At 48.1% G+C, this 27,907-nt stretch overlaps 1 protein-coding gene across 1 annotated transcript in view; it reads right to left on the bottom strand.

Annotated features, from left to right (window-relative positions):
* LOC311356159 (low-density lipoprotein receptor-related protein 4-like) overlaps positions 1 to 26,847 on the bottom strand; it is a gene marked incomplete at its 5' end in the record, with an annotated part of 61,649 nt that extends 34,802 nt beyond the window's left edge. The window contains 2 exon segments of the mRNA XM_084475919.1: positions 15,313 to 15,416; positions 26,630 to 26,847. Of these exon segments, the coding sequence (XP_084332045.1) occupies positions 15,313 to 15,416; positions 26,630 to 26,847 (322 nt within the window).
* Positions 26,848 to 27,907: the final 1,060 nt, after the last annotated feature.

Below are 27,907 nucleotides of genomic sequence, written 5' to 3'. Positions count from 1 at the left end.
GACACATACACGCACTTGCATGCACAAACATATACACACACACACACACATGCACACAAACTCACACTTACACTCACACAAACACACACAAATACACACACCCACTTACACACACACACACACACACTCGCAAAGACACACACACACACACACACATGCACACACTCACTCACACCTCCTCCTCTGTGTCTCTAATTCCCGCCCTTTCATTTTCTTAATCTGTCCTCCTCGGACCGCCATCTTCTCTCTAATCACCCTCTCTCGTTTCATCTGTCTTATGAATGGCTTCCTGTTATGATGGGATGTTACAGACAACACGTGGCTGTGTACACGCTCGGTGTCGCACATGTTAATGTACGTATACGATCAGCACAACACCAGGCACATCTGGAAGACGTTATGGGTCGCTGGCCGGCTGCACCGGACGATATGTAGTAGCAGCCCCTCAACATTACAGACCGTCTCTCTTTGTCGCTCTGTCTCATTCGCTCTGTCTCTCTCTCTCTCTCTTTCTCTCTGTCTCTCTGTCTGTCTCTCTCTCTCTATATATCTCTTTTGCTTTCTCGCTTCTCGCTTCTTTATTCCTCTATATTCTCTCTGGCTCTCTGTCTCTCTCTCTGTCTCTCTCTCTCTCTCTCTCTCTCTCTCTCTCTCTCTGTCCAGGCCTCAGACCTGTCACCCTTGTCTCAGGTGATGGCAGATAATGATGAGCTGCTAGTGGCGGTGGTGAGAGAGACAAAGAGAGTGAGCAACGACCGGGTGGGTGTTAGAGGAAGGGAGAGCGACAGACAGCGAGGTACTGAGAGAGAGAGCGAGAGAGAGAGCAAGAGATAGAGAGAGAGCGAGAACGAGAGAACGAGAGAGAGAAAGAGAGAGAGGGTGGAAAGTGAAGGACTGGAGGAAATAACCAGTTACAGGCGAAGGGATGTGATTTTTAAAGCGCTCAGACCCATGGAGGAGAGGAAATATAGCAGAGCAACCTGGAGACACCAGCTCTAATATTAAATGCAGCATCGCAACTTTTCCTCACAATCGGGAACACCTGGGAGGGGATTGACCCACATTACTCTGATTATTCATAGTTCATAATGCTAACTTATGTCTTGTTGCAGATTATTTCGATACACTATTTATCAAACACTATAGACATGAAAGTTGGATTACTGACTTACTGACTTTGATTATCGCCGCAGTTCCTGTACAACTCTGACGTTGATCCAAAACTGATGATTTTCTAGCGAGATTTGAAGGGAATGCATGCTTTACTCATGTTAACCACACCACACAACCAACACAACACCACACCGTGCTACAACATACTAAACCATATTACACCATACCACACCACAGCATACTACACCACACCACACCACACCATCGTAAAATATTGTACTATGCAATACTGTGCTAAAGTACATACGTGCTATGATCAAGTGTGAAGATGTCTTCCTCCAGTACATAAACAACGAACATGGCCCTGAATAAACACCATCTCTGCTCCTCTGTATTCTTCTCCAATCGAGGTAAACAACCATTCTACGAATCCTCGAAATTGACCTTCAAAACCCTTACTTAGTCTTAACTGTACACTTTTAAATTAGATGTTGTTTTATTCTTTGAGCGTAAGATCAAGGGAAAAGGCACAACTGGATCCTGTTATCTGCGTAAACAAGAGAAATCATAGTTTGCAGATGTTGTATTTTACCTTCCATGGCTTTCATTACTTGTGTTGACAAAGACAATTCTATGGTTTTTTCAGCATTTTACTCTAGAGTGGAGTTTTTTAGTGGATTTTGATTGGACTGCTGGGTGCAAGAGGTTAATCATCGACGATCAATGATTGATCAACTACCACAATGTCAGAAGGAGCTCAATGGAGACCTAAAGCTGTGTTATTCTGAGGCTGTTGACGTGTGTACCGCCATTGAAAATATGAATTCAAGTTCAATCTGGTTGAAAGGTCAGATTCATGAACAGAATCCCCACTGCTCCTTTCATCCCTGCCTGGTAATTATCACCCCCCCACTTCACCTGTCACCTGTCATCCACCGCGTCAATCAAATTCATCTTTGTGTGGTCAGCCTTTCATCCCCTACTCTCGCTCCCCCTCTCTCGCCCATCATGGCTGCGTTCTGTCCTTCCCTGCAGTGGTTCTCCTCCCCTTCTCATTCTCTTCTTTCAATCTGTCGGTAAACAAAACAGAAATCAATTTGGTGTCTGCCATAGACATATCTCTCTCTCTCTCTCTCTGTCTATCTCTCTCTCTCTCTCTCTCTCTCTCTCTCTCTCTGTTGATTGTTCTCCCACTGAGGTAAAGGCTCTGTTTTGTTCAGCAGCACTCCTAGCAGTGATAGAGAGAAAGAAGAGAGAGAAGATAGAGCTACCATTTTGCCCATACGTATTTTGTACCAAAATATGGTGTGTGTGTTTTTACATGCATGCATGAGTGTGTGTGTGTGTGCGTGTGTGTGTGTGTGTGTGTGTGTGTGTGTGTGTGTGTGTGGCCGAGTCCTTTACATCTGCCAGTGATTCGATGACTAAATGTGTCCACCTTTGTCGCTGCTCTGCTGCATCACTCAAAGCCGATGTCAGGCCTCAGAGGGTCCATCTGTTTTCCTGCTCTGACGGATGGTTTTCACAGGCAGTATACTTCATGAATGGGCCAGTGCCTGCTGCTCGAACCTTCCAAATAGATGTCCTGCGATTGAAACATTCAACTGGCTGGAACAGTCGGAGTGGTCTATATTGGATCATGGGACTATATTTGCGTTGGACCTTTTCTCATATGCCCTACAACCTGTCTTCTCTTTAGTTCTTCCTGCAGTCTCATGGGAACATGTGGCATTGTTTACACTTTAAAGACATCAGACATGCTTTCATGTATGTCTCTCTCTCTCTCTCTCTCTCTCTCTCTCTCTCTCTCTCTCTCTCTCTCTCTCTCTCTCTCTCTCTCTCTCTCTCTCTCTCTCTCTCTCTCTCTATTTGCATCATCCATATGATGTCATTGGAAACTGATTGTAGGCTCTTTCCCTTTGTGAGCATGATGGGGTAAGGAGCGTTCAGAGGCGTTGCCATGGGAATGGATGCTGGCCTCAGTGGCTGAGGCTCTTTGTTTACCGAGGCTTCCTCGGAGCACAGGCAGAATCCTCCATCGGTCGCGTAGACAGCCACACTCACTCGGATGTGTGTATTGGATACGTTGTGTCAGTGTGTGTGTGTGTCAACAGATGTAGCACTAGAGATGACTACCGATGCAGAGCTCTGTTTATGTGTCGATGAGAGCGTCTTAGTGGGGAGCAGCAGAGCCCCTGTGGAGCAGAAGATAGGGCGTCTGTCTCCACACACCAAACTACGAGTGATTGACGTCGGAGCTGAGGGAAACTAGGGGTCGGCTTAGCTCAGGAGGTAGAGTGGGGCTAGAGTGGGCTGACTTGTAACCACAAGGTTGCTAGTTCAATCCCCGGCTCCTCCTAGCTGTGTCGAGGTGTCCATGAGAAAGACACCTCACTCTCACTGGGTGACTCAGAGACATCAATCGTAAACAAAATGTCACTGCCATGCCAAACAGCAAGTGCGGGAACATTAGTGTGGCCAGGAATAAATAACACATATTAATAGATTGCTTTGATTGACGGGATATGATTTAAAGCTGCACAATGCAGTTTTGGCTTGGTCCATTTTGTTTGGATTAAATTGGATTAAAAGTTATGATTGAGTCTCCATTGCTATGGATCCGAAAGCAAAACACAATTTAATCAGAACAAAGTGGGGCAATCAAAGAATTGCTGATAGCAGCTTTAATATTTGTATGTTTTATTGTTTAGCAAGAGTTTTTTTTATTATTGACGTTATTCACTGGGCTAGCTCTCGCTCTCACAACAGCTGGCAGTAGATCAGGAGAACATTTTCCAGGGCTGGATGTTGAAGCAGGTTGACTGTTGAGCAGAGAGTTAATGGTTCATTCCTTCTTACTTGTAGTGTTGAAATGCATTCTCAAGGTTTTTCATGATTTTCAGTGGAATGAATGAACTGTTAAGCCACTATCTATTGCCCAATGTAGTAACACAATGGTGATTGAGCCTATGGCCCACTGATAAGCCCTTTCCTTTGCAGTATTATGAATGTTACTTCTGTTTTACGGTAGTTTAATTTTCCACCTTAGGTGCAGCCAAAGAGAACGACAGAGATCTTCAATATTAATACCTTAAGGTGTTTGGAAAGATGTCTTATGTTAAGCTTTCCTTAACTGTTATTACAATGGTAGTCAGACTGTTATTACACTGCAGTCAGCGTGTGAATGGATAACTGCGAGGCTAAATGTGGCGTCTCAAAGCCACAGAATCACTTTTTCCAAATGCACACAATACCAAATGTGCTGAAGATCATAGATTTGTATTTTCTGTTGGTCCCTCCATCACACACACACACACACACACACACACACACACACACACACACACACACACACACACACACACACACACACACACACACACACACACACACTCGGTACGGTACACAGCGGATTGTTTTAAACACTGCTGGAAGAGTTCAAGGAAAGCTGTGGCTTCAGTCAACTCCTGATGAAAGGAGAGAGGCAGTGGTTTACGTCCAAAGAGCTGGAGAGCCTTCATATGCTCGGTCGGTTCAGCAGTGCAGAAAGTGAGATATTCTGTAGGAAGTGGCCATTGGAAATGTTTGCTAGAGTATCGACTCCCCACTTCATGTCTCTCAACCTCAACAAAGAGAAAAATATATATCAAATGAATAATACAGATACAGAATGTGAATATATATATTTATATATATCTTCCATGCAAGCATGGAAACGTGGTGGCAGTTAGGATACTAGGGTACCACGTTCCCAGAGGAACCGCACATTAGAAGAATGTCAGCAAAGACAGTAAGAAGTAATGCCTTAAACGCCTAATCTAATAAGAGTGATTCTATTAAAGCTAATGCGTCTGTCTGCTCTTGTTCTCAGAGGGAGCGCAGAAGAAGGCCTTGTAACTTGAGAGAAGCAAAACAACCGAGTCATCCACTAAGTCTAACAGTGACACCCTCAATTGATATTTTCACTCTTATTCCAACACCTGGTATGATTTAGTATATTCGAGGTGTGTGTGTGTGCGCGTGTGTGTGCGTGTGTGTGTGTGAATGCTCCCTGTGTGTAGCACATACACATGCATGTGTTCAAGCACGTTTGCGTCACACCGTGCCGTTCCAGCGTCCGTGTGTAACTCCACTACAGAGGATACCATCATGGAAGTCATGCAAGTGTACGACCCCAGTGCGATCAAGATAAGGAAAGCTGTCTTCCATTGGTCTTACCCCCTCCTCCCTCTCGTCTTTCTTCTCAGTCCCACACAAGAGGTGACCTCACCTCCTGTGTGGGATGGATGATGATAATGGGGCCACTCCCTGCCTACCCCCCGCCCCCCACCACCACCATCCCAACCCCACTAGCAGCACCACCACCCCCACCCCCACCCCCACCACCACCACCATCCCGACCCCATCACCACCACCATCCCCAACCCCACTACCACCACCACCACCATCACCACCACCACTACCACCTCCGCCACCACCACCATCCCCAACCCCACCACCACCACCACCACCACCACCACCAACCCAACAACCACCACCCCCACCGCCTCTATTTCTCTCTGATCAAACCCACCCAGCATGCCTTGAAGTCGCCTTATCTTCAGCCACCACACACTCAGGAAGGAAATGATGTGGAGGCTGCAGCCAAGGTCTGAAGAAGAGCAGAACAGACAGAGGGAGGAAGAGAGAGATAGAACGAGAGAGAGAGAGAGACAGAGAGGGAGTGACAGAGAGAGAGAGAGTGGGAGTCGGAGAGAGCAAGAAAGAGAGAGAGAGAGAGAGACAGAGCGAAATACAGAGACAGAGATAGAGACAGACAGAGAGATACAGAGAGAATGAGAGAGATAGAGACAGAGAGAGAGAGAGAGAGAGAGAGAGAGTCAGAGAGACACAGAAAGAGGAAGACAGAGAGAGCGCGAGGAAGTCAGAGAGAGAGAGAGGGATGACAGTACAGAAAGAAAGAGCGAGAACAGGACAGAGAGAAAGAGGGGGAGGTAGAGAACAGGAGAAGAAGAGAGAAGGGGAGAGCGGGAGGAAGAAAGAGATCAGTACCGGAAGAGGGGGAGGGAAACAAAGAGAGAGAGAGTGGGAAGGAGGGAGACAGAGAGGTAAATTAAACAAACAAACTGGGTGCCATTAGAGCTAACGCAATCGCTCCCCAAAAAATAGGCCAGGTTTTATTTCCCTGGGGAGCAGCATATCGGGGAGGCAGAGAGGAGGCCTCGCTGCATGTGTACAGTGAAGTGTCGGAGCAACGCAGTCACATGTTAACACATGTATGCCATAAATTCCTGCTTTGGCTACACCTCGACCGCCCCAGGCAAGGTGATCCGTGTTGCACTTATAAAATTATTTTTTCGCTGTGAGCTCCAGATTTGTGTGTGGAGTGCAAACACACACAAAGAGGCTTCTGGATGAGGCACTTCCAGGTCGGACGCTGGAAGGAGCTGCTGGCCTGTGAGTTACGAGGGGGGTGAGGTAGCCTCTGTGCTGGGGAAACACAGACCCAGCAGCCCGTGGATGTCCAGCAACATTCTCCTTGAAGCGATATATGAATCAACCAGGGAACGTTTATGGTTTTACAAGGCCTGTGTTTTAGCAGTGTGAGCTCTGTGTTTAGATGGGTCTAAGCTGGGTTTTAGCTGTGTTCCAGAAGAATTCTATCTGTGTTTTGAGATGTCTTTCCAGAAGTTGTATCTGTGTTTTGTTTCTAGGTATATTGCTTCAGAGTTTGAGCTTTATTTGACCTGTATTTAAGTGTTTGAACTGTGTTTTAGATGTATTATCAGTGTTTTAACTGTGTTTTTGCTGTATTTCAGAAGTGTTCAACTTTGATTCAGCGGTGTTTTAGCATGTTTGTGCTTTTTTTTCTCACGTTTTAACCGTGATTCAGACGTGTTTCAGCAGTTTTTTAGCTGTGATTCAGCTGATTTAGCTATGTTTAACTGTAATTCTGCAGTGTTTTAGCGGTGTCGTAGCTGTATATGTATGTATCCAGCAGCATTTCAGTTGTACTTCTAGCAAGGTTTTGCTGTGCATATTGCAGCAAACTCATGGCCTTAGGGTGGGATTGCCTTTCAAGGCCCAGGGAAATGCACAGATGATTCACACTCATTTATTCATGTCCTGCTGCAGAAAAACAAGATTATCTGGACCTCAGACAGAATCGTGTGTGTGTGTGTGTGTGTGTGAGTGCATGCGTGCCTGCGTGCCTGCGTGCGTGCGTGGGCACATATATACCGATACTGCATTTTAGGCAGTATCAGAGGAATTTCCGACACTGGAACAACACTACAAGTATTGCACATTGCATCTACGCCGCAAATCCCTGTAACAATAGCATCCCCCCCATCGTCATCTCTCCACACGCCCCCCCTCCCTGCGCTGCGGTGGGTTCGTTTGCGCCGCGTACACCGTAGAGCATAGTCGGTGGTGAAGGGGACATGGGCGGGGATAGATCGGAGGGCTGGTGGGGGCTGCAGGGGGGCCGGAGGGGTATCAGAGAGGGGGGCCAGGGGTGAGCCGTGTCAAAACCCTGCTGCAGATCTGCCACCTGGGGGACGCCTGCGCTGCAGTCTGGTGCTCACCCTGTCAGAGGAAATAGTGTAGCCTCGGGCTGCCACACGAACGCATGTGCATGCACTATGCACGCAAATGCACACAGGCGCTCACACGCACACACATATACATGCACATGCACTCCCGCACGCACACACACCCTCACCCTCTCTCACACACACACACACCCACACTCAGACACATACTTTTACACATACACACACACACACACACACACACACACACACTCAATCACACCTTATGCAATCTCTTAAACAGACATCGATATCCGTGGCAATTAAAGCCAAAAAATAATTCCTGACTCCAGCCAGAAGCGTTCAGCCTGTCCAACACCACCCACTAACGTCCCTGCATCGGCTCCCATGCAGCCCTCGGAGAGCAATGTAACTCTATGAGTTGTAAAATAAATGCAATAAAGAAATCACGATTCCAAAACAGCACTTTGGCCTACGCCTTAAAGTATAATACGCCTTAAAGTATAATAAAAAAAATCCTACTAAATGATTAATTGTATTATGTACCGCTGTGTGGTTCTACAGACGGTCCATCACGCTGATGAACAGCGTTTGTTTGGGGAACATTCTGAAGGAGAGGAGGGGGTGTCGAGGGAGGGGGAGGAAATGTAAGTCAAATGAGAGTGACAAGAGTGACAGCGCTGGGGCCACAGGAGGAAGCATGAGCTGTTGACCCAAGTGATGTCTTAATTGGAGCTCTGGGCTTCGCACTCGCATCGTTTTTACGCAGTATTTCTTCAACCTCCACATCCTTCAGCTTGGCTGCCAGGGTTTCTAACCTCCTGAAACCGGGCCCTGGACGTTTGGATAACATTGACTTTGGCACGGTGAGGTCCAGCGCTGGCAGAGGTGAGGGGACCGTTGAAGGCGTAGACAGGGCCCCGCCGTGGTCTTTACTCCGTCCTCTGACCCCCGCGCCTCTCTCTCGCCCCTCGCTCTGATCAGTGTCGCCCCACACCTGACTCCTGCGAGCGGCCAGACACACCAGGCCTGGCCCTGCCATCCCCAGACCTCCAGGGCCGGACAAATAAGGTCAGCGTCGGTCAGCGACGACAGACTGGAGGCTAAGCTGGGAGACTCACACTTGTATGTTGGACGGTGATTCTTCTGAATGCTAAGACCGTTTGGACTGCTTTGTTTTGGCTGTAATGAGGAGAGGATTCAGCCCCTGACTAGGATGTAAAAAGTAGCCCACCCATAGGATTGTGTCGCTGTTAATGGCACACAGGGAATACTTTGACTAAAATCTCAGACCTGAAGTTCTTCCTTAGCGCTTTCACCTCACGTCTCTATTCCAGAGGCTCTCCCCTGTCCACTGAGCTGAAGTGTTTTGGCTTTCTCCAAGCGAAACCTGCACTTTTTTATGGAGGGAATATGCAGGTTTTTCTTGGAGATGAATGTTCAAACATCTAAATAAATGCTCACTATTCTCTGTGGTGGACCTAGTCCGCCTATGTATAATTTTGCAGCGATGGACAATTTTGTTAAAATAATTTTGCATTCACCAAAGGACACCAGGTAGAGGGCTTTCTGTTTACTTTAATGTCTTTGGCCAATGACAAGCACTGTGTGTGTGTGTGTGTGTGTGTGTGTGTGTGTGTGTGTGTGTGTGTGTGTGCGCGCGCGCGCGTGTGGGGTGACCACTGAAGTGTGACTGAGACTCAGAACTGAGGCTGTATGTAAAGGAAAAAAAAGATGCAGAAAGGGGTCAGGGTCAACTGTCAGTTAGCACACGTCCCAGCTTATAGAAATGCTTTTATTTCCATCCCTTCCCTCAGCATATCGCCCCACTGATAAGGCTGATAATAGTGAGTGTGAGTCAGAAGTAGGGGACCTAGAGGACCTAATGTGTTTCATAGCTCCCCAGGCCAGCATCTCCTGTGTCAGATAGCTAGCATAGTGTTAGATAGAGGTATTATTAGTGGTGGCCCGTGGGCCCTGGGGTATATATATATATATATAGATACATACATATATATTCATATATCGGCAATTACCCTGCTCCCCCACACCCTCTCCCACGCAGAGAACAGGCTAAAGCAGCTTTCAGGAGAAGCCATTGGCAGCACAAAGGAGGTTCCTCTTAAACCGAGTCTTCATCAAACTGAAGTTTCCATTTCCTCCCGTGCTCCTAACTCCCTAAAGCAACACGCCATGGATTGCCATTTCACACCTGGTAATGGTTGGCGTGGCCCGTGGGTTCACGGCGAGCGGTCCTCTCAGACAGCCCGTCGGGGCGTAAGGCGTCTAAGTGTCCTCCTTGTCAAATCTTGTCTTTCTAATTCGGCCGCTCACGGCAGCATCAGCCAAATCCCTGTCACAGCCCTTTCTCTAATTTGATTCTTATTCACTGCCCCGCTTTCTCTCTCTCACTCTTTCTCTCTCTCTCTGTCTCTCCCTCTCTATCTATGTCTCTCTCTCTCTGTCTCTCCCTCTCTATCTATGTCTCTGTCTGTCTCTCTCTCTCTGTCTCTCTCTCTGTCTCTCTCTCTCTCTATCTGTCTCTGTCTCTCTCACCTTATCTCTCTCTCTCTCTCTCTCTCTATATATATATATATATCTGTCTCTGTCTCTCTCTCTCACCTTATCTCTCTCTCTCTGTCTCTCTGTCTCTCTCTCTCTCTCTCTCTCTCTTCTGCTCCCTCTCTCCTCCCCCATCCATACCTTTCCAAACCAAACCACTCTTCAGTCATCTCCTCTGGTCGTTTGTTTCTCTGACAGCCACAGAATCTATTCGTTCTGATTGGTTACAGTTCTCAGCCATGAAATGACCCTATTGCAATGCAGAGACAATACGCACACACACTCAAACAACTCAGGACAGGGAAGGCAACATCACATCTTGGGGGGTTTGGTTCAACGGCTGGAGTGAACCCCAGGCTATCTGAACATCTCCTAGGTAACCGTACACTGCTCTTTGTTCCAATGGGAATGTTGCAAAGTTGTGTCTATTTCCACGGGGGAATCACCCATATTATTTTGAATGTGGTTGGTATCTCTCAGGCTGTAAAATAAATTCTACTCTGTTGAAGAATTGTGAGACACGCATCCGCAAGTTTTATTGGACGTGATGAACTCCTAGGTAAATATAATTTGTAATCCTTTTAAAACTTTTTAACTCAATATGACCCCCCTTCTTTAGCTGTTTGGCTCAACTAAATCCTTGTATTGTTAGGCTGACGGAGAAAGCGACTGATGGATTATTTCCAGACGCGAATCCACACAAGACTCATGTCCTGGTTTTTAAAAAGGCCAATATTCTTTGATGTTCTGTCAGAAATTAAAAATAAAACTGCCAGGATTTATCAAGGCCAGGTTTGATCATAACGTGAGCAGCATAGACAGCCGATCGAGCAGCCGATGAACTCAGGCCCTGGAAGTTAGTGATCAGCCATTTTCCGAGGTCAAACCTTTCATCACTGCCTGTGCGGCTTTTGATGAGGCAAGTACAACGCCTTGCTATTGCTGTGTCATCGCCATGACAACACAAAGCTCTCAAAATAGAATTCATACTTGGGTTTGTTGAGCTAGAAAATTGCTCCGGCTAGGAATTAGTAATGCGGGATGTAAATATTAAGTTTTCCTAATTGCTGTTTGTAAAATGTGGCAAATGTTAAGTTTGAATTGGCAGGTCAAAATGCAAAAGCCTCCGATTAATGCCCAAGCTGGCACAAAGTGAAACAAAATAAATAACACATTTCATTGCTTCATCAAGTGTAATTATCTCGGTAAATGTTGTTAAATCTAGAAAACGCAGAATCCCTGATCACGCCGTTCCTCTGTAAGTAAAGGAAAAAGCTTATTTTTAAGGAGTTGAGGTAATCTAGATGTGTTAACATCTTCTGTCGCAGAACTTAAGTCGTTAAGTTATTAGCCGTGAACCGAGCGTGATGAATCACCGGCCGAGACGCACAAAGAAGAAAGCAACCTCAGCGTCATGCCAGCTGTCACCTCCACTCGCACACACCTGCACACGGCCCGGCCGTTTTATTGGGAACTTGTAAAAAGCTAATAAAAGACGCCAACGTATTAAAAGGATCATGTTCTGATCATGGCAGAGGTTGGCTGTTGAGAGTGCCTCTTGCGTCGAGAGCATTCTGCCAGAGAGAGAGACTGCTCTTGTGTTTACTTGGGGCGGCATGTGACTCAGGAGGTAGAGCCGGGTCGGCTGGTAACCGTAAGGTTGCTAGTTCGATCCCCGGATCCTCGAGTGTCGAGCTTTCCCTGAGCGAAACGCCTCACGCTCAATGCTCCCGACGAGCTGGCCGCCGCCTTGCGTGGTCGACACCGCCGTCGGTGTGTGAATGTGTGCGTGAATGGGTGAATGTGAGGCAGTGTGAGTACAGCGCTTTGAGTGGCCGCTGGTTAGAAAGGCGCCGTATGAATACAGTCCATTTAGTTCACCGCCGACCGAGGACAGAGCAGGGGAGGGGTCGGTGTGATTTGGCATCAACGCGGGGATAGCTGTGGAGAGGCAGAGGGAAATGTTCCTGCTCAGGATCGCAGCCCTCAACGGCCCTGAGCTCCGGCCGCACAGACAGAGAGGCGCACATTCCCCCGCTTACAGTAACACATCGGCACACGCACAAGCATTTTCACACAATGACGTTCACACACACACACACGCACACACACGTGCACACACACACACACACACACACACACACACACATACACACACGCGCGTGCGCGTGCGCACACACACACACAAACCATTTCCACTTTCTACAGTGGGTGTGGGGAACACAGTGAGTTTTGATGTATGAACCGTGCAATTATGTTTTGTGAATGCGCACACCAACAGAATTAGCTATTCACGGCTCGGCCTGAACAGTTCCCAGCATGCCCCGAGTAAACACGACTCTACGCTACCCGCAGCGATGACAAATATACTTCTGAGAGGAAGAGAGCAAGGGAGAGGGAGAGTGGGGGGACGACAGACAAACAGAGACGGGGAGAAAGAGATGCTTAACTTTTCCGCTGTCAACATATCGTAGCGCCTATGCTAGCCGCCATCTGGGGCCACGCCCTCCGTCTCTCACTCTGCTCCTGGGCTCCTCTTCTTCCCATGCCTCCTTCAAACACCTTTCATCACTCTGTCTCTCACCCACACACACACACACAAACTGACACACACTCACACACACACACAAACTGACACACACACACACACACACACACACACACACACACACACACACACACACACACACACACACACACACACACACACACACACACACACACACACACACACACACACACACACACACACACACACACACACACACACACACAAACAGCGCCCCCAGGGCCGTCCTACCTAGCCATTACCCCCCGAGTCTACCGTCTCTCTCAGTGTTCTCGGAAAATTAACCTGCAAACGATTACCCTTAAATCATGTGGTTGTGGATCCTGGGCACAAAAAGGAATGACATTCACACACACACACACACACGCACGCACGCACACACCCACGCATGCACACACAGACACACACACACTCAGACACACACACACACACACACGCACACACACTCAGACACACACGCGCAGACACACACAAACATAGACACAAACACCCACACACACACACACAGACACACACACACACACACACACGCTCATAATCACACGCACGCACACACACACACAGTCCGGCTCTTTCAGTGATGTGAATTAGAGCGGACCCGCCGCTGACGCCCGCCGCTGACGCCCGCCGCTGTATTATTTAGATATTAAGCGGCCCGATGCCCCCCACTGTGTCGCCATCAAAGACTCTGTCACGCAAAGAGGTCGCCCAAACCTCACGGAGGACCCCCGCCCAGAGCCCCCCTCTCCGTCCATTAACACCCTCCCATTAACGCCCCCCCCCCCTAGCAGTAACCTTTGTGCTCGTGTGAGTGTGGGAGTGGGAGTGTGTGTGTGTGTGTGTGTGTGTGTGTGTGTGTGTGTGTGTGTGTGTGTGTGTGTGTGTGTGTGTGTGTGTGTGTGTGTGTGTGTGTGTGTGTGTGTGTGTGTGTGTGTGTGTCTGTGCATGTGTGTGTGTGTGTGTGTGGAGATGGGAGTGGCATGGTGTGTTTCATGCAGCATTGTAATAAAATACTATTTCTAATGATTCCCCGTCCCCACATTCCAGAAACCGGGAACTGGCAATTTTCATCACAATGGAGTGACAAGATATGAATCAAAATAAAGTGAAGGAGACAATTGAAAAGCACCACATCAAACTGTGTAGCGTATAATTAAGATGCAGGGTTTCTTCTGCTAACCTGCCACATCAGCCCATACAGTAGTCTGCCGTTCAGTGATAAATGATCTGACATACTAAACTGCTTTGAATGAGATGATGTTCCGAGGGGGAGCCATAGCCTGTCGGGGCTTTCATGCTTTTGTGAGTTCCCTCTTCAGAGAGAGAGATTGGCAGAGGCAAACTTAATCCTACTCCTACAGGGCAAAACGAGGTCAGAGCCACAACCTTAAAGAGAAGAAAAGAAAGGGAGAGAGAGAGGGGGAGAGAGAGGGGGGAGGGAGGGGGGAGAGAGGGGAGAGAGAGAGAGGAGCCAGGGGGAGAGAGAGGGGGAGAGAGAGGGGGAGAGAGGGGAGAGAGAGAGGAGACGGGGGGGAGAGAGAGGGGGAGAGGGGGGAGAGAGAGGGGGAGAGAGGAGCCAGGGAGAGGAGCCAGGGAGACGTAACGTTAATGTCACGTTGGAATACAACTCTTGGCTTTTCAAGCATTATATTAAGAATGAATCTATGCAGCAGCAGCAGACAAATTCAAGCACAATTGGAAGAGCATAGAAAGAAATACATTCAGTAAATGAAAAGGACAGAGGAAGGTATTGGAGTTGGCCCCGTTCCTAGTGTTTCTGGTATTAAATGTATGCTTTACCTAACCTCCTTCTGGTGTTTTTCTCCTGAGCTCTGTCGGACGTCTCTCTGATTTACCTCTTCTGAGGCGTGTTTCCACTCTCTTTACATTCAGCCTCTCTGCATGGACAACAGTGTAATGTATTAGAAACACTGCTGCATTGGCTCTTTGTGAAGATTCAATGAAATCGCTCCAGTGCTACACTGGCAGGTTGATTTACTGACTGTGGTCCATCCCTGGCACTGGAGCTGAAACACAATACGCTGGGATTCAGATGAACGTTTTAATTATCAATAACAAGTTCAGCTGTATTTTTATATTTCAAACTCCTTACAATGCATTACTTATCCAGGAGAGTGAAATCTAAAACGTAAAAACATGCATACACTCACAAACACACACACAAAAACACACACATGCAGACAGACACAAACAAAGACACACACTCACGCACGCACGCACACACACACACACACACACCGCACACACACATGCACACAAACACACACACACACACACCTACACACAAATAACACACATGGGCTCAACACACATTGCATGCCACTCTCTCCCCTATCATTAACCACTATAACCACAATTACACAGTCCAATATAAACACCAGGCCCGGAGACTGTTATCAATTCCACGCACAGACAGGCCTGCTGGTTGTAATGCTAATATAATACTGCGGTGGGCGCGGGGAACAGGGGACATCTGAGCCCCTGACCGCAGACCAGAGGCCACGGAGACACTGCCTCGCTCCGGCCGGACCGCCCGGACCACGGAGGCCAATTTGTGGACGCTGGCTTCCTCAGAATGTGTCAGGTCGGTCAGTGCACTGGGGAGGGGGAGAGGACTGGGGGGGGGGCGGGAGGGGGGGACTGGGAGGACTGAGGGAGACTGGGGGGAGGACCTGGGGAGACTGGGGGGAGGACCTGGGGAGACTGGGGGGAGGACTGGGGGAGACTGGGGAGGACTGAGGCAGAGCACAACAGCATCAGCATCAGGAACCAAATCAGCAAACATGCTCCGGGATTCAGTGTTCAGATTCAACTGCCCACACTTAAGCGATAAATATGAATAACATTGAATCCCTTTCCATATGGTTGACCTTAGAGACTTTTTTCAGAGACTTTTTGACCTGGACTTAATCAGGCTGATAATCTCTCTGATTAAAGTCTTAATGATGCTGAAGAATCTACTTGAAAAAATGTTTGTCCCACCAATGTAAACCTACTGAAAGAAAACGGTTGGAAATGAGATGAATAGTTATCTTTATATTGCTGTAATGTTTAGATGCTTACAATAATCAGGATCGCGACGATGAGTTCTTTAGTACTGTAGATCTGTGTGTCGATGCGTTTCTGGCCACTGAGTACGGGTCCACTGCATGAAGTATCTCAGTCCAGACGCTTTCATTAGGATCCATCGTGAAAGAGGCTGGCAGCCAAACCAGCAGGCCGCCAGATCAACCACTACAATTACAATCAATGAGCGCTGTAGTATTTTGTCAACATTCACGCTAGAAGCTGCAGCGGCTTTTCTGTGTGTGTTCCAGCAGCGGTACGACTGACTCGCAGCAGAGAGTGGTCTCTCATCACACACAAAGAGAATGTGTGAGGTTTGAATTGTGTTGCCCTTGTGGTTGCGCTAATGACATGTTGCTAAGGCGATGGCGCCAGACACTCTCACAGACCTCTTCACCACAGTTAGTATTCGCGAGCAGAATTGTTCGGTCAAAGATATTTGACCACACAGCAGCTCCGATAATGGCCCCATTAGAGGAGAGGGTCTCAGCCAATGGTGATAGCCTCAAGTGGCTGCTCATTGGACGATGTCATTCTGGAGAGCGTTTACACCACTACTAGAATGCAGCGCAGTCGATTGTGATATGAGAGAGCAAACACAGGCTTGTCAATCAATCGTTTCGGGAGTAAAGTGTGGTTATCAGCAGGTATTTGTAGCCCTGCTCTTACCCTTGAGGCAAATAGTTGAACATACTTGGTCAGGAGAAAGACCACATCTGAGAACACAACCTCAACGTCAGACATGAGAACCTGTGACGCCGCGGTTGTTGGCGCGTCCTCACGCGTCCGTACTGCGGCCGCACCAAACATTTCTATAGTCATTCACTAGCGCTAAAACATTAACCCAAGCTAAAACCGTATGGCCGTTGTGTAATGTCCGTTTAGGAGATTGCGATCGCTGCAATGTGTTTACTTATTCACTGTTCAGAAGTATGAACTTCTCACGCTGTATCCTCTGCTCTCTCCGGGCTGCTCCTAGGAAGCGCGCTCCCGCCCGCAGACAGCTATATGGTCGCGGGTGCGCGCAAACGGAGCAGTCGCGTCTCCGGCAAATCAATTATGTTTATTGTGACTTTTACTTTGTATGTAGTACCATGTGTCCATGCTTGAATGTTCACTGTAAGGTTTGATGAAGAGATATTTGTTATAGGTACCTTTTCACCACTGTTTAACGTATATTTATAGGTTGTTAGGTAAACACCCCCGTGTGTGTTCAGTATGTTATGTACCAATTTAGGGTGGGTCTGGCCAACGTATATAAGTGATGCGTGCCAGTTGGGCGGAAAGGACGAGTGGGACCGAAAGTATGACGTCTTGTCCTAGTCTATCAGTTGCGTATGGTATGATGTCTGCCATTATTTGCAAAGGACTTTTGTTTGGCTGAATTATAGCCTAGCCTTTACTTTTTGTATTTCTTCTAGTATTTTCCTTTTTGCCATTTTCCTTTGTTTTGGATTGAAGACTGCCTATGCCTGGTGATATACAAATATCACCACGTCATTTTTGCCTCGCTGCTGATTATTGTGCCGACCCTCGACACCCACCTTTTAACAGAACCAAACACACCCTATTCATTCATCTCCTTAGTCTGTGGCTGACTTTATTCTTTATTATATTAAAGATATAGATACTCAAGCATATAGGCTTGTAGCGTGTAGTTAATAGTCATGGTATAATAAGCTTCTATCAGATAAACACTTTGCTATACCGTACCCAGTTTTCAACAAAAACTGTAAAGTTTAATTCAGACAGACGTGTGTGTGTGTGTGTGTGTGTGTGTGTGTGTGTGGTAAGAAGGAAAGATAATTAAACAAAAGAAAAGAAAGAAAACACAAGAAAGAGAAAGGAGGGGAGGGAGAGATGACAAGAAGCATGTCACTCAGAAACTCTGAGAAACGCCAACAGTCTCAGTCAGACTCCAGCCCTACATCTAGTGGGTAAACCTCAACGATATCCCCCCAACCACATGTGAGGACTCATTAAACCTACACCAGATCTTACACCTCACGGCAGGCATCGCCAGTGATCTTATTCCTGAAAAGCTTATTAATAAAGTCAAAGATAAGAGGCGGTGATTCGCAAGTTCACCAAGTCCATTTACGCAACAGGTGTTGCCGATCACTCAACAAATATGTGCACACACACCTTAAGCACTAAGCCCCGCCACACACACACACACACACACAGCACCCAGCGTCCCGCCCAGCCCCAGCGCAGGTGGAAGACTTTTCAGCAACCAGCGCTTGGTTTGAATGCATTAAAGTGTAAATACCCGCTCCATTCAGCCAGGGGGGCCGAGATAAAAGGCACTTTTGGAATAGGGGGGTTTGGAGGCTGCATTAGGAACCTCTTGGTAATGCTATTGACACAGCTGCAAGCCCCACCTCTGCGCCTGTATTCCTTGCGTGGGACACAATAATCTGTTATTTTACAGCTTTAAAAGAACAGCCACAGGGGTACCAGCCATTCAGCAGGACTCCATACAAAACACGGCCCCATACAGGCTGTGACTGCAGGCTTTAAGGCTATTGTACACCTCTGCAGCTGGCACTGGAGGTGGGAAATGTAAAAAATGATACTCCTTTTCTTTTTTATTGCAATTTTCTATTTATGCACACACTTACATGCCTACGCAGCACATGCAGGCGAGCCATCGCGTATGTTTGCGCTTGAGAGTTATGGTGTCAAACCGTGCGTTACAGGGATTCGTAGGCACAGCGTTGTTCCTGATGCCTGTGCGTCCTATGGGCAATCAGAGGACTCTGGAACTGTCTTTGAACCTCGGCGTAATGACAGACGATCCTCAGTGTCTCTCGGTGAAACACAAAGAGAGGGCAAAGTGAGATACAGTTGGAAAGAGGCGAAAAAAATATATTTATAGGGGAAAGGCTGTGTGCGTTTACCGAGAGAGGGGAGCTCGGGAGAAGGTTTGTGAAGGAACATGGGGGATGAAGGGAAAGCGTCACATAATTACAGCCCGTTAAGCTGCTGACCTATCATTCCACTGGATGTGAGGCAGTGATTCCGAGGGAGCTTTGCTGTTGACGACGGCAGGCAGATTTTCAAACAGAAAGGGACCAGCTCTCGCCAAACAAGTCAGCGTCGGATTTGTTGAGTCAACACGCAAACACGTACGCCCAAATAGACACAGGTGCATGTGTGCACACACTGTGCATGCACACACACACAGACACACACATGCACACGCACGCACGCATGCCCGCACACAAACACACCCACACACAACAAGCACAGTGAACACACATCATCTTAAGCCATTTATGTAAGAATTCAAAGGAAATCCACTTGAAAACTGAGACCGCTGCAAGTTTTCTCTCCACAGCGGGAGGGAGCGAGCGCTGGTGTGATTTAAGCTAATTGTCAACATCCACCCCGCACAATCACCTGGCAGCGAACGCTGTTGACATAGCAACAATCAAAACCTATAAGAATGCAGAGGCCGGGGAGCGCCTCACAGTAATCACATAAGAGAGGGGAAACATGTTGCTGGTAAATATCAAATATAAATACACTCACATGCCTCTGTTGCACACTCCACGTGGAGTGGGGTGTGTGCGTGTGTGTGTGTGTGTGTGTGTGCTTGTGTGGGCGTGTGTGTGTGTGTGAGGACAGTAAATCAGGCGCTCTCCTGGTAAACACGCGGCCTGCTGGACGCGGCTCCGGCTCTCAGGGCCCGCATGTCAATATTTGGTTCCATTCCTTGTGGTCGGTGCCATGACGCATTAAGCTCAATCAGGATCTGTATCATGGCTCTCTCTCTCTCTCGCTCCCTCTCCATGTGCCTCTCTCTTCATATTGCTCTCTCCCTCTGTCTCTCTCTGTCTCTGTCTCTCTCTCTATTTCTCTCTCTGTCTCTCACTCTCTCTCTCCCCCCTATCGCTCTCTCTCTCTGTCTTTTTCTTTGTCTCTTTCTCTCTCTCCCCTATCTCTCTATCTCCCCTAGCTCTCTCTCTCTCTCTCTCTCTCTCTCTCTCTCTCTCTCTCTCTCTCTCTCTTTCTCCCTGGCACTCAAGGCCAGCAGGATGGGACTTTAAGAGACAATCTGCTCTGCATCAAGCAGCAATCCCATCTTATCAAAGGAGACTTATTTAAAAAGATTGATAAGCCATGTGTTTGATAAAATAAGAAGACAATCACATTCACAGAGGCCTGTTTTGAGTCTGAATAAACATGAGCTTGTCCCAACAGGGCGCCGATGCTATAGACAATATTTAAGCCTTTAATACTGACCTGATGTAAATATGGTTGTACAGGCTTCATTTTACTACTACATTGGCTTTGGTTCATAATGCAATACAAAGCCTCAGTGCACACACACACAAACACACACACACACACACACACACACACACACACTCTTGCTTATCATGAGGCGTGCCGTAAATGCATGCGATAATACATTCCGTTGAACCAGAGAGCGATTACCAACAATCTACCTGTCTTTAAACCCTAATCTGGCCCGCGGAGGCAACCCTGCACAAAGAGCAGATGGAATCAAAGGCACCCTGCATCTGTTTGAGTGGCTTTCTGAAGACAAAGCTCCGGGCCTTGCCCCCTCCTGCAGCTCCCCCAGCTACCCCCTGCATCCCCCCCCCTCCACCCCAGGCCCCTGCCCCCTCCCCCTGGATCCAGAGCCGCGCCGGCCTGGCCTCTCGTCCGTGGCGGGAGATCCTGGGGCCCGGGGCCGTGTGAGTCACGGCACATCTAATGGCTTTCTCTCATCAGCTCTCCCTCGGCCGCAGCACACTTCAAAGCGGGAAGACACCGAGCGGCCAGGTGCTCCGACACGGATGCATCTCTTTTGTGTGTGTGTGTGTTGTGTGTATTGTGTGTTTAAAGAGGAATGTGTGTGTGTGTGTGTGTGTGTGTCGGGTGAACCTGTAGCGTGTGTGTTTGTGTGTGTCGGGTGAACCTGTAGCGTGTGTGTTTGTTTGCACGCGTGTGTGTGTGTGTATGCGTGTGTGCGTGGATGTGTGTGTGTGTGTGTGTGTGTGTGTGTATGCGTGTGTGCGTGCATGTGTGTGTGTGTGTGTATGCGTGTGTGTGTTTGTGTGTATGCGTGTGTGTGTTTGCGTGTGTTTGTGTGTCCGTGTGTGTGTTCATGTCACAACCAACAAGCCCCATTTCTAAGGGCATTTATTTGATGTTGTAAACTGCGCTGTTTCTGCAACACTTGAGGAGTAAAAACACAAAGGCAGAGGACTATTTTAGGACACAGAGATTGGATGACAAATAATTGTTTGCTTTGCTTTTTGTGAAGTCGAGCCTCCTCTCATTTCCACTGTGGTTGAAACCCTAAATCTCTAAGCTTCAGGCGACCAGCGGCAAAAGTCTATGTCCGAGTCCGAGTCTGTGTGTGTGTGTGTGTGTGTGTGTGTGTGTGTGTGTGTGTGTGTGTGTGTGTGTGTGTGTGTGTGTGTCTCTGTGTTTGACTTTGGCTGTGTTAAAACGAAGCCATTGTATGAGCAGAGCCCAGAGAGAGCGGAACGTCCACTAAAATAAACCTGACATAGAAAGGCCCTGTACTTAGGCCCCGACCAGAGCCCACAGAGCAGGACTCTGGGCAGCGCACCACACCAGGACACGCTACATTTCACCACGTGGATTTGTGTGTGTGTGTGCACACGCGTATGCATGCATGTGTGCGCCTGTGCGTGCATGTGTGTGCATGCTTGTGTGTGTGCCTGTCTGTATTTGTGTGTGTGTGTGTCTGCATGTCTGTTCAAACATGTTTCTGCCATGTGTGCCGATGAGTTTGCATGTGTGTGTTCATGTGTGTGTGTGTGTGTGTGTGTGGGCTCATGTCTGTATGTGTGTGTTCATTTCTGTGTGTTTGTTCATGTCTGTGTGTATATGTGTGTGTCCTGTCTGTGTGTTTGTTCATGTCTGTATGTGCATGTGTGTGTTCATGTCTGTATGTGCATGCGTGTGTTCATGTCTGTGTGTTTGTACGTGTCTGTATGTGTGTAGAGTGAGTGTGAGTGTGTGTGTTGAGGCATTCCTGGAGGTATGCCTCTGGCCTGCCACCGGGTCGGAGCCATGTGGGAGCACTGTGGTGGTCAGGTTTCCTTCCGTGCTAAATTTAATAGGAGTGTCTCCGGTCTGGTTACATCACAGCGAGGAGACCCAGAGACATCGGTCCAGGGTATGCTGGGTTTTCCTCTATTTCCTGTACATATGAAGCATCAGAGGGCGACATTACAAAGTGTTGGACCTGTACTGGGCTGCAGGGATTTACACGTTAGTTATCTGGGGGTGTGATGTCTTGGATGTGTTTGTGAGATGAAAGCAACAAAGGAAAAGACACACAAACACATGCACACACACACGCACAGACACACACACGCACGCACGCAAGCATTCACGCACGCACACACACACACACACACACACACACACACACACACACACACCGCAGACACAGCTTTTGTGATGTCCATATGTTGCAGTCGCCAAAGGGGGGGTGTGAGAGAGAGAGAGAGAGGGAGAGAGGGAGAGAGAGAGAGAGGGAGAGAGAGAGAGAGAGAGAGAGAGGGAGAGGAGAGAGAGAGAGAGAGAGAGAGAGAGAGAGAGAGAGAGAGAGAGAGAGAGAGAGAGTCTCCTGAACTTAAGGAGCGGCGAGGTAGTTGTTAAAATATTTTAAGTGGGTTAGTGGATTTGTTTGAGCAACGCAGCCATCCAGATTGTGCATGAGGTGACATCACGTAGGAGGATGTCAATAAAAGAGTAGAATGGTGGAACACGGCCCTTCAAAGCAAACAGCCGCCTGCACACACACTCTTGGCATAACTACACACACATTCACCACGCGTTGTGATTAAATGTATCATTGTTTCTTTGGTTTAGAAGAAAATGTGCCAAGGAGGTTGGTGCTGCTTCTGGTGTGTTGTAGCCAGAAGAGGTTGAACGGTGTATCAGTTCAACCGGGCTGTTACTACAACTCTGCCTCACACACCCCCCAGATATTGAACTGATTCATAAGCATTATTAAAGCAGTATTGCAAAACCATTGAATCCTTTGAGTTTGACTTGAGGTGTTCTGCAAGCAAGCAAGCACAACCCCACGCCTAATACCGTAGCTTAAGGGTGATACGAGTTGTCATATTTCTATACATAATCTAAGGTAGACGGTTTGGTGAGAGTGTCACTTGGGAAACGCGATGGGAGGACGTGTTATGAATAAGCATTGTTGACTCAAAGAGCATTGCCATATCATTTGCATATTATGCCTTAATTACGCAAATTGTATACATAATAACTCACATGCCGTACCACACGACGTCACTGTATATCTCTGGTGCATTCCAAACATTGACTTAATGCTGCAAGGGATCTACTGCCACTACAAAATACATTTCAAATTTAAATACACTTTACACTACACTTTACACTTTACCACACCTCATTACTTATTATTTATTATTACTTATTACTGTCTTATTATGATCTATGCTGCTACTTATTTTTACTTATCTTTATTTACTTTATCTTGTATTGTGGCTGCCATGTGACTGTTGAGGAACCAAGCCTAAGAATGATGTAATAAAAGTAATTCTGATTCCGATTCCGATTCTGATTTATCATTTACATTCTAGTACCTTGAAGAGGGTATTTCGTTGAGGGAATTCGCACACTAAAATTATACCTAATACATAAACCTGTTCTGGGAAAAAATGGAAAAAACAAAAACACGCAAGGGAACAGTTTTCTCATGCGTCCAGATGCTCCCAATTTATCCTATGATTTGCTGACCGCCAGTCTTTTAAAAGACATTGTAACTTTAGAAATGACACAACAGGAGCAGCCCCTGGGCGAGGCCAACTCTCTGTACGACAGTTGGGCGACAGTGAGTAAAAAACCAAGACTGCGTAAAAACACTTTTGTCACCCTTCAGAGTACATACCCATCCTTTATACAGATAAACATAAATGAACGAGGTGTCAGTGGTTCGTTTAACGCAGAATTCCTTATTAAAACGTGTCACATTGTATTCCAGCCACCCCCCTGTAAGAGAGTTGGTACGACCCACAGCCTCTTTTGATCGCTGCAGCGCTGGAACTGGAGCACAACATGTTGAGGACTTGGGGAGGCGCGCTGCTTTCCACACTAACTTTTTAATCTCGCTTGTGGGTTCATAGTGCAACTGGAGATCTGACATCCAGTCATGGTGTGAGGCTGGTAGCCCATAACTGGCTTATTTTTGGGGTTTTTTGGGGGGTGAACGTTGCATTGCTCACCCGAACACAGCGCATAGTGATCAGTGGAAGAAGGAAGGACGCACCGCGACCAGGGAGCGAGAGAACCCGGGTCCGAGATGCTGCAGCTCGCCGCGGTGTTGTGGGGCTCCCTAACTTTGTTCATCTGCTGTCCAGGTAAGTACCCCTGCTCGTTTGGACTCTCTGGATGGGAAAGCGCATGGACACTACTAAAGAGCGCGTAAAGGGAAAGCATTGTGCACCAGTGTGTGTGTCCATCGGCTGTGCATTGTTAGTTATGTTCAGCAGTCGACCGCTTTGATTCGTGTTGAGTTGTCACAGATGTCTTTTGAAGAGGCTTCAAAAAGCCAGCCGACGGGTTTAAGAACGGGCTTGGATGGTGCGTTCACCCGGTTCAGCTTCTGCAGACACGGAGCGTGTGTGCGTGTGTGTTTGCGTGTGTGTGTGTTGTCCTCTCTGTCATCATGCACTATGGGCAGGTCTTGGAGATGCTTAATACTGCCAGTGAGCGAAACAGATTGAAAATAGTGTTGCTTATTTTACACTTCATGCAAACTTTTTTTTATGATAGGCAGGTTTCGAACTTGAACGTTTTAGTTTGATTGCAGTGTCGGCTGGAAAACGGTGCGTCCACAATCCGGTTTGTGTCATGCATCCTTGTGTATTTGCACGCAAGAGACCCGGTCCAACTTCACCTGCAATCACGGCTGCTGTAGCCGTGATTGCAGGTGAAGTTGGACCGGGTCCAGTGGTTGTGGATGATTCAACCCGATGAAATAGTGCCTGTGATACGGTTCAGTAGATTAAATGTGGCTTTTATGTTTTACCTTATTTACCTTGTATTTACAACATGTTAGGACAGCCGCCGGAATGCATGCAAACCTTTAGTAGGACGGACACACACACACACACACACACACACACACACACACACACACACACACACACACACACACACACACACACACACACACACACACACACACACACACACACAAAATAACGATTGCAGCACAGTCCTTACATGTCATGAAAGACTTTATAAGACACAATAGTCAAATTGAACCTGTAATTGGCTGGGCTTGGTCGTGGTGTTCCTGCCCTGATAGGTTAGCCCTGTTAGATTCTTTAATGTCACCAAGATGGATTCAATATTACATTGGAAAAACAAATGGGCCTTTAGCTGATTCTAGACCTGTTCTTAGTTTAGGTTCCGTCGAAAGCTACCTCCTTTATCACACACACACACACACACACACACACACACACACACACACACACACACACACACACACACACACACACACACACACACACACACACACACACACACACACACACACACACACACACACACACACACACGATTATTGTAGGCATGGTTTGTCATAAAGCAATTAAGTCCCTCTTGCCATTACTTGTCTGTCTTGCCTTGGACTCTTGTACCATGCACAGCTTTTCCCTGTCTTTCTTTTCTATGTGTTTTGTTGGTTTATATTCCACAAGATTGAATACTATCTTTTTTTATGAAAAACGTCTTGTATTGCAAACTGTCCATGGCCGTGCGATGTCTGCTCAGCTGACAATAGCTGGAAGTGTGTGTGTGTGTGTGTGTGTGTGTGTGTGTGTGTGTGTGTGTGTGTGTGTGTGTGTGTGTGTGTGTGTGTGTGTGTGTGTGTGTGTGTGTGTGTGTGTGTGTGTGTGTGTGTGTGTGTGTGTGTGTGTGTGTGTGTGTGTGTGTGTGTGTGTGTGTGTGTGTGTGTGTGTGGTCGAGGTGCCTCCTCAGCTGAGTCTAGTGGTCTTGGAGTAATGGGCTGAGTTGGACTAATGGCTTGTTGGAGAGGGTATTATGCCCTTTAATGATGTGCTGTGGGAAAGAAGGCCGGCCCTTATTGTGCCACTAATAAAATCAACTGGCCTTGTGCATTCCCCTCCGGACCGAGCTCATTTACAAATCAACTATTGATTGAGGCCGGAGTCTTGAGGGGAGCGGGGAGCGCAGTGTGTGTGTGCTCTGATCCCAGGCCGAGGTCAGCGTCGCTGGGCGCCACAAAGGAGACGGAGAAGATCCATAAAACGGACCGCAAAGATTTCAAATAAAAAGATGTGTCTCCCGTAGAGGTTAGCCGCGTACCAGTTAAGCGATATTGGCAAAACACACAAAGACAGTGGGGGGGGGGGGGTGGTGTTGGGGGTGGGGGTGGGGGTGAATCTCTTTTCCCATGTCCTTGAGGTTGCAGCCTGAGGGCTCCGTTCCAGAGAGACTTTAACGGCAGCCGTGGGGGGGTTTAGTGCTGTATTACTCACTGTGTAGACGGGCTGGAGTCTGAGCGGACTGTAGTTACAGCGCTGGGGGGGGAGGTGCACCAGGACGCTGATGATGATGATGATGATGATGATGAGAGGGAGAAGTAATGCCAGGGTTGTAAAACGAGGATGGGGTTACTACTAAAGAATACGGGAATGGACCATATGCACAGAATGGAATCGTCGACTCTCGATCCAACCAGATGTGTTTATATCCGTTAAACATGGCGTCCTCTGTGTTCGCCATTTCCGCCGCTCCGACATCGTCAGCGAGTCCCGTGATAAAAGCCGGGCCGCGGTGGAAGTGGAGCCCGTCGTAGCCGAGCGACTCTGCTCTCTGTTGGCATTCGCCCGACAATCCAAACACCAGCAGCAGCAGCAGCTGCCGCGGCTGGAGCCCTCGGTGGGTCCAGGTCATTGTTGTTCTGGCGAGCTGTGTCCGGCCGCTTGGCGGTGGCCATTGTCGCCGGCCCCTGCCTCTTTGTCAGCTTTCTTCTGCGCTGTACTCGGCTTCACCCCAGAAAACGACCAATGAGGGCACAGAGTCCGTCCGTAATGCCCTCGGTGCAGAGACTCCAAGGAAGTTGTTGTTGTTGTTGTTTACAGAAGTTATCTCAGCCTTGCTGCCCATGCAGTTCTGCCCTCCACTGAATGGATTGATGGCGATGCAGACAACCCAGCGAAAGCATGGTGTCGTTTAACTGCAAGACATCCGTCCGTGTGTGTGTGTGTGTGTGTGTGTGTGTGTGTGTGTGTGTGTGTGTGTGTGTGTGTGTGTGTGTGTGTGTGTGTGTGTGTGTGTGTGTGTGTGTGTGTGTGTGTGTGTGTGTGTGTGTGTGTGTGTGTGTGTGTGTGTGTGTGTCTGTCTGTCCTTCCCTGGTCTAGCGGGTTGGGTTGGTGTGACTTGGCCTTTTAGCTTAGCACCAGGGGAGAGCTGGCCAGGCCACCTGATACCCCCAGCAGGGGGGGGGGGGGGGGTGGGTGTGTGTGTGTGTGTCTCTGCAGAGGGGATGGAATTGCACCTCCAAGGTAGCAGAGAGAGGTAGCCTACCATTACTTGACTCCTAAGAGACACACACACACACACACACACAGCCACACACACACACACACACACACACACACACACACACACACACACACACACACAGCCCTCAGGGATGGTGTTCCCCCCCCCCCTCGATTAGGTCTGGAGGAGGAGGTGGGGGGGGGGGGGTAGTTGGTGGTACGGTTGCATCTGATTGCAGCACCCGCCTCTCTCTCTCTTAAATCTCGGCCTTCCCATGAATCACCTGTGTTCTGCGGTGAGGGGCTTTTCCAGTCATGTGTGTGGGTGTAGGAAGGGGGGGGTGGGGGTGTTTGTATATGGTTACTGACTATGAATCCCCGGAGCCCATTTTGAGGCCATGTTCCCTTGCTGACTATATTGTCCCCCATGTTGGCTTTTGGACAAACAAACATGGAAGCCAGCAGACCCG

The sequence above is a fragment of the Micromesistius poutassou genome (genome assembly GCF_964030765.1).
Source record: "Micromesistius poutassou genome assembly, chromosome: 12".
NCBI lineage: Eukaryota > Metazoa > Chordata > Actinopteri > Gadiformes > Gadidae > Micromesistius > Micromesistius poutassou.
Note: the sequence above shows the minus strand (reverse complement) of the source record. Positions and strands in the feature narration are given on the sequence as shown.